The 8,366-nt window shown below is 37.7% G+C and overlaps 1 protein-coding gene across 1 annotated transcript in view; it reads left to right on the top strand.

Moving 5' to 3' along the window:
- The first annotated feature begins 405 nt into the window (after window positions 1-405).
- kdr (kinase insert domain receptor (a type III receptor tyrosine kinase)) overlaps window positions 406-8,366 on the top strand; it is a 70,265-nt gene continuing 62,304 nt past the window's right edge. The window contains exons 1-3 of the mRNA XM_072569525.1: window positions 406-735; window positions 6,349-6,430; window positions 7,754-7,959. Of these exons, the coding sequence (XP_072425626.1) occupies window positions 672-735; window positions 6,349-6,430; window positions 7,754-7,959 (352 nt within the window). The 5' untranslated portion in view covers window positions 406-671. The remainder of the gene's footprint in view (window positions 736-6,348; window positions 6,431-7,753; window positions 7,960-8,366) is intronic.

Below are 8,366 nucleotides of genomic sequence, written 5' to 3'. Positions count from 1 at the left end.
ACACCATTTGGAGACGAGTAAGTACACAAGTTCAGCTGCGTATTGCACGTTATCCAATTATTTTCTTAGTGTTTGCAATATTGGATGTAATCCATAAAACTTATTTTCGCTTCCAAATAATATTAATTTGGCGTCAAGTTGCCATAATTGCAGCATGTAGAAATTTTACGTTCATAATTGTAGACCTGTTCCATTTAAATGTCTTATTTTCAACCTGAAGCGTTAACATGTTTTCACCCACAAAGAAATGCACTTTTACAGCCAATTCGGTGATAATTTTCCTTTCCTCGTTGTTCAGGATGTTTAGGATCAACAGCGCTTTCACATCACGTGATGAATGGATCAACTTTCGTGGTTCGGCACCTCCTCCCGTATATAATCCACAAATTGCCATGTCCACTTGATACTCATTGAACTGACCCCAGAATTGCAGCAGCTTCCTTTTCAGGGCGGACTGGATCCGAGTACCAGCTCCTGGATTATCACTTGAGAGGCGTTTGCAGAATTCCTATTGACCCCCAAGTCATTGAAAGGCGACTTTATTATGTTCCGCGGTTCGATCGACACTAAAAGAATAAAGCTGTGAGAAGCAGCGAATATTGAGAAAGGAGACGGATTGGCAGAGCAACGGGAGACCACGTTCATTTGGATCCCGGCATTTCCACGGTGACATGTGGAAGAAGTGGGGTTTCGCGCTGTTGATGTGGCTGTGGACAGAATTTTCTGATGCAGCGGGTGAGAGGGCTCTTTGTAAACTAACCTGGCAATGTTGTTGTATGTTATGTTGAATGGCAAGAGATTCAAATCGAAGATTTGGTGCACAATTCACCTTAAATCGTAGGACATTCAAACTTTTCATAATGCAAATTTGAGGTAGTTCTGCTAATTAATGAAAACATTGTGCAATAATTACATACTCCATGTGCTATTACATTTCGTTCGAAACTTAACTCTTGAGTGTCAGATACACTGACGCAAAAGGTGCTTTGTTGAGATTATAAAAATTGACAATGTGAGGTGTCCACTGTATTCAGATGCAGGGAGTCCAACCCAGAACTTGGTAAATCCCTTTGAACAAAAATAATGCTACTTTATCCCTAACAACTAGGCAGACTGCACCTTCTCGTTGTCTGAAGCAGTTTGACAGTCGAGCTTCAAATCACTTGTGGTGTCCTGGTTACTTCGAGTTACGTCAGATTAGCTTTTTTCTAGTTAAACTGTTACACAGCGCTGGAGCAGGTGGGACTTCAACCCGCCCCTCCTAGGCCAGAGGGAGGGACACTATCACTATGCTACAAGAGTCCCACGGTAAGATCAGTTAAAAAAAAGTTTTAAAACAACCCGTTCAGAGACTTACATACCTTTCTGGAGTAAGGTGGGATTTGAACCCAGGCCTCTAGTTCAGAGGTAGAGACACTACCACTGCACCACTAAAACCCGAGGCTCTAACAAATGACAGGAATCTGGTGTGTCTTTATAATGTCAGTGATTCGCTTTGAATTCCCTGTTCAGTGAGATACAAACAATCGTTAATAGTTGAGGAACTGTGCTCTTCAATGGAACTTGTGTATTAATCTGTGGTTTACAATGGGTTATTGCCCAGCTGTATCTCACGGATAGTCCTGCTCTGGGTCCTACTGACTGTACTGCCATGCCCTATTGAAGCCGAAAGCTTGTGGAAAAGTTGAACAGCAATTCGGTATCAACTTCATTTATATTAAAAATAAATACGCTAGCTGCTGATTCGTTTTATACTGTGGGGCTTTATAGGCAGTCCACCGTGAAACGATTCACCCAAGAATATAATCTGGTGAACTGTACTGTGAATTGACAGCTGTCAGTGCAAAAGCCCCTCCCTCAGTAGCACACATTTAACACCGCTCGGTAAATTCCCAAATAAGCTGCTAGGAAATGGAGATGGGCCGAGCGGCCGGGGAAGGGGCTGTGGAGATTTCTGGGAAGTAAAAAAAGGAACATCAGGTGACCGAAGTCCCATCCTTTACTCAAAGCCAGCAAAATCGACTTTCCAAACGGATGTTGGAACTAGCTGCCAAGATCAGCTGCCCGTCCAGGATATTCTTCCCAATCTGGGCAGCAGCATTGCGGATTGAAGTCACAATTCATAGTAGCTCTTCTCTCCGGGACCCCAATGAACATTGAAGAAGAATATTCAGTAGGATAAACAAACCGAAGTTCTATCATTATGAAGAGGAGTTAGACAGACAGGCAGATAGATAGATGAATAGATGAATGTGAAACAAATCGAGGAATTGAGAGCTGTGACAATCCGACACGGAAGTAGAGTTGACACCTGAGACAGACATGACCTTATACAGTGGAGAGGCAAGTTTGAGGGGCTGAATGGCCGACTCTTCTTTCTTCTGGAGCACAATGGGTTCCCCAGTCACACCTAAATACCTCCAGTCAGGGGCAAACCAATTACTCAAGCTATGTAGGGTATCCAACTCATAAAGGCCGAATCCTTGAGTAATATCACTCCCAGAGTTCCGGATTGTTAAACTGTATCTCGATTTTATATACCTGGATCCGGCATCTCTCGCTTGAAATCATAATTGTTGCACCTAATTTGGGCTCCGAAAGGAAGCGAACCAAAACAAAATAATTTGATTTAAAACCGTCCATTTTCACATTTATTCCTAGAGAAGGAAATTGAAAAGTGCCCCGGGGCGGATTACCGTTATTTAGGCTTTATAGTCACTGCAGTTCCCTGGTAGCTAATTAAAGGTGAGCGGTGGGTAAATGGTGCGAGGGGATTGTGGGTTGGAGGAAGGTGGGCTGGATCGCTGAAGTCTGCTGTCAACACGGATTGTTTCATTGAAGTAGCTCATGACAGATGGGCAGGGGACGCGGTAGGAGTTGCTGATCAGAGGAAATCTGTTGGACAATAAGTGCAAGTCCCCTCTAACAGACTTTCTAACGAGGTGAATCTCTAAGTACTTTAAACTGAAATTAGCGCTGCATTTGCATCCAGCAGACCTGTCTATACCTCCTGCAACCTAATTACTACAGCAGGATAACAGTAAAATATTTGTACCGTTCGCATTTCCTGAACCATCACTGTGAGCAATTGTCATAACAACAACCGTCTTTTGGTTGCTGGATAGACGGAAACGTTATTTTAACAATGCAGTCTTTGATATAACGTACTGTACAATGCCATTAAGTGAACCATATACAATTTCCTGTTTTAAGCACTTTGTAATGCACCCTTCCTATTCAAGACCTTTTCAATTTGTCGATGCTACAATATAAGGAAAATTGTTTAGAGAAAACCTTGAAATTCTCCTGGGCTGAGATAATCTGCTGATTGTCCATTTCATTCCAATCGTTTACGTCCTTTGTAAGTCCTAAACATTCGGCAACATCAGATCGGAAATGTGCCCAGAATTTCAGCCAGTTGGCTAATGCTTGACCATCTTCCCTCCTCCTGTTATGATAGAGGTTGCATGACGCCATGCAATTTGAACATTCTATTTCAGAACAATTGAACTACAAAGTAAAATGCTCTGGATGTATCATCAGTACATTCCTGCCATTGTTAAAGCGTCCACCTAGTTATTTGAACATATCCTTTCCAATGCTATGCTTCTGACGGTGTACACTGTTTGCACTTTACAGTCACTGCTTCTTATTTTATCTGCTTTCATTTTTCTGACCTATTAACTTGAAGTATTTTGTGGGGCATTGAAAGGTGTATTGTGTCACACAAACTCACAAGATATTTATAAAGGAAAAATACCATTAAGCCCATCCTAATAGATCTACTCAAAATAAAATGACATCCCTCCACATACTGTTATAGAATCATAGGTCCTAATTGTTTCTTTAATGATTCTAGGGCCTTTGTCTCCAACAAAATCTTGGTGGTCTATTTGTGTTTTGCATAAATTTATTATAATCAATACCAATGTATTCATTGCAACAAAATACATGAGACATATGAAATTGTGATATTTGCCACCTTTCAGCTTTCCATTGCAATTCTAAATGCCATTTTGGACAGAGTTTATTGCATTTTTATTAGATTAGCAGAAATAAGACCAAAAACTGATGAAAATCAAACTTATAATGCATTGACTCATTACAATTTAGGGAAACAAAATCTTTTCTATGAGGTTAATGCTAGTAACTAAAGTTCTCAGTTTCTGGACCTGTTCAGACTGTTTCTCATCTGACATATATATACCATGGGGTAATGGAATGGGAAATTATACACTGAGACCCACATACCAAACCTGTGCTGGTTATTTGTCCTATAAGAAAAAAATTAAAGCACTTGCTTTGTAACACAGTTTTGATCGCTGAGCACCACTTCTGCATCTCAGGACCAACAAGAAATAGATGCTTTTTGGTTAACTAATCAGCCAATTGACTCCAGAATTTGAAGGTGTCTGTCAGGCAGTATTTTGACACAGTCATTCATTTATTTCAAGGCTTTACTTTTGCTACCTTTTAAAGCTGTAGCTCATGGGCCTTAGTTAATTTCACATATCTATATTTCTGAGTGCAACCTAATTAAGAACTATTTATATTCTACTTCGCAAGCCAGGCTAGGTCCAAAGGAGAAAAGAAGAATCAGAGGAAATATGTATTGAATGTCAACCTTGTGGTTGCAGATAATTCAAATGTAGCATGCCTTATGCAATCTTATCTTCAAGGGAATAGAGGAAGAAATGAATTTTCCTCAGTTGGCAGGCTTCATTTTATATATCTGGTGCAGCTACATGCTAAGTGATTGTTCTCTGTGATATTTCATTGGACAGATTGAAATGGTAGTATAAAGTGCAATGCTAAAAATATACATACATGACATTTGGGAAATAAGTGAGGGAATTCACCATGGAGTCTTGCTCTGTGATGTGACCAGACTTGCAATAACATGTTTTTTAGATTCCTTGTTAGGCAACATTGTAAAGTTGGGCAACGCCTAAACATGTTTACCTTAGTCATATTTCAAAAAGCAGCAAATTTCTTCCTCAACTGCTCCCAGCATCTGACTACATTTGAGATGTGTTCACACTTGGAGCTACCTCAGTCTAGCTATTGTATTAGTCTTCAGAAGAGGTGTCCCCCATCCTTCTCTTCCTGTAACACAACCACCAACAGTCCAGTCCGTAAAAATTCTGGTCATCATCCTTGGCTTAATGCAACCATTTCAATCTGGCAAATTCTTTAAGATGATTTTGCCAAACTCTAGGTAGTATTTGATATGCCCCTTTGCTTTGTATACTCATAGCAATACATTGTAAAGTAAGCTTACCTCAGAAAATTAATAATATAACTGTCCTGATAAAGAATGTTTAAGCTGCAATATTTTGTCAATATCTAAACAAATGAGTAGTTTGAAAATATCCATCTTTAAGTAGACCTGGTAACCTTCGCATAAGTGGCATTCCCTTAAAAATAGCTTCTCTATCACCATGCTAATTAATGAATTAAGTTTACTATGAAGTTAACCTCTTCTAATGTATTTCTACATTTAACGTTCTACAGAAGAATATTCACCAACTAGGTCATTGTACTTTCCATTAATTAAATAGAAAATTTGTTTTCTTTTAAAATGAGGCATTATATACATATAGATCTAACTCTAGAGTTAGGCTTTATTCATTGAATCTAGAGTGAAAACAAAACCTAGATTTTTTTGAAACCTTGCACATGTAATTAATATGGGATTTGTAGCAAACATTGTATATGTCATGTAGGTATATGTTTGGAATGTTCATCGAGAGCTTGTCATAGAATGTCAAGGTAGAAAGGTTTATCATAAAACCTTAATGCAGCAAGTTTACTTTTACTTTTTAAAAACAATGTAGATAATGTTCAGATATATGTTGAACCATTGCTACTTCATCCTCATTGTTCTATCACAATTTCCAGTCTTCAGCTGGATCCTCAAATATTACATAAGACATAGTCACAAGGGCTTGAAAATATGTATTTTAAAGTATAGTTTTACAAGGCTCCTCACAGGAAATAGTCCCTAGACCCACCCTAAAAGAATTTCCTTCCTATCTCCCTACAGCAGTGGTTGCATATTTTCTAGTCCAGGCTACACCCTTGTGATGCATATGCATATGATGCCAATTGATGGGTGATCCATGGATACATTTCCATTCAATAACAGGAATAACAATAAGGTGGTAAGGCAAACAAGTGTCACAAAACAGACAACTTGTTTTGTCACAATTCTGTTCCCATTTGAATTGGACTTTTCAGGCTTCAACCTCACTTTAATATGATCAACTAGTATGCACAAATGGATTCACTCTGATTAGGTTTTGTAGGTGTTTCTGTTTGAAATTAACCAGATGTTTTAATTTGCAGGCTCCTACTTTCCCCCACACCTTAGCATCCAGAATAAAGAACATGTAATTAATGGTAATGACACTTTAATAATTACTTGCAGGTAAGAGAAAGTTCTGCACTTTTCTTGAAATAATACTTTTGAAAAATTCATCATATATCACATAACTTTGTGCTAATTTGTATGATTGCAAATATGCATATGTAAATATGCGAATATATTTGCACATCTATTCGAACAATTTATTCTGTCTTCCTTTATATGACCTACACATCTACAATGACATAAGTTCATGTCTTTGAATAAGATCATATTATCTTTATATACAAATGGACAATGAAAGATAAACAAGTGAACGCTTGTGTTACTGTACCGATTATAGTGCGAGCATTAACTTCATCATACCTTAAAATAGTAATTCATGATTCACAATGTTCTGTATTAAATCATCTTAGTTAGGAGCAGCTTTGAAAGAGACAGCAAGATCTATAAAATTTGCTGTAGAAATTTTATAACCACAACTAATCATCTTTTGCTGCAGTGAAATGGAAATTTGATGTTATCAAATGTTGGACAAATCAAACGACAATATGATGTTATCATTTACAGTCCACAGTTGAAATTTCACTTCTGTCATCAAAAAAATGATATGTGGACAACATTCTGAGTTCATATCTTTTTTCCGTGAATTCTCATTAGGAAATTTCCAAAATATCTCAAAATTTGGGTTAACTCGAAATATTAAATTTGACACCGATAATTTGCATGTAAAAGAAGTGAAGTAAAACTGCTACTGTTCTTGGTTTGAGGTAAATGTTCAGATAAATATCCATTTGCTATAGACATTCCCCTTGGATTTCTCTTCCCAATGCCTTCAACGAATTCCTTTCATTTGATTAAATCCGTGTTGATATCCCTGAAACAAACATTTATCCAATGGCAGACTACAATTCCAAATGCTCCTTGAGACAGCCACTGTTGTAGCAGGGCGATGTATTCTATTAGATAGCATGTTCTAGACTTGCTCTTCTCTGCAATTTTCATTTTGAAACATTAGTGAAAATACAACTGAGTTATAAATTCTATTCAACTAAATTGCACCAGACTTTATTCATTACGGCACTTAAACACTCACGATATAATTTCACTGTGACCTTTATAATATATTCTACAGATGTTCTCTTTATTCCTACTTGTAATGATTATTGCAATCCTCTTTCCAATCGATAATTATATGATACATCTGTTTAAATACCATGTGGTAATTTATATCCCGGTCTGTATTCCTTTCGGAATCATAATAGGGAAAAATAGTACAATCGTTCAACGTTTCACCTCTTTGTATTGTAAACAAAAAATAAAACCAACTTTAGCCAGCTCCGCACTTCTAACTGAGGTCATGTTGCTTCTGAATGTTTGCTGTAGAGGACGTGAACCGTTGGAATGGTCATGGCCCAGGAATCACAGTAGCATGGAACACAGGATATCCCTGACTGATTGCAGCAACCGTACTTCGTTTTGCAAAACTCTCATTTTGACAAAAACCATTGCAAACGATACAGGAGCATATCGTTGTTTCTACAAGTATTCTCCGGTGCAAGAAGCTGCAAGTATCTATGTCTTTGTTCAAGGTATGAAAACTTCTCTTAAATTGTCTTTTGGCTTACATAATACTGTACTTGAAAATAAATCCCAGTTTCAAACCCTGTTCCACCTTTGTCATTACTCCCCTAGTGGTCACTTCTTTCAATGTAATACGATCTAAACATTCCAAAGTTGTAATTTAAAAAGGCAAGTAATGAAGGGAAAAAATTTAACCAGCTTTATTTTTAAAAGACAACATTATAAGTGATAGCACAAGTGAGAGTGGCAGCGATTCAAATTTAACGTATGGATATAAACACAAACAGAACACACTTTCAATTGGTTACATTTTCTCCAGTAGGTAGCATTTCAATTTAAACCTGCATTTCCTGAAGCATGTGGATTTGTTCTGTTTTATCCTTTGATCTCATGGCTATGCCTCTTTTGTGGGAGC

Source organism: Chiloscyllium punctatum, chromosome 1 (genome assembly GCF_047496795.1).
Source record: "Chiloscyllium punctatum isolate Juve2018m chromosome 1, sChiPun1.3, whole genome shotgun sequence".
NCBI classification, from domain to species: domain Eukaryota; kingdom Metazoa; phylum Chordata; class Chondrichthyes; order Orectolobiformes; family Hemiscylliidae; genus Chiloscyllium; species Chiloscyllium punctatum.
This window is presented reverse-complemented; position numbering and strand designations above follow the sequence as displayed.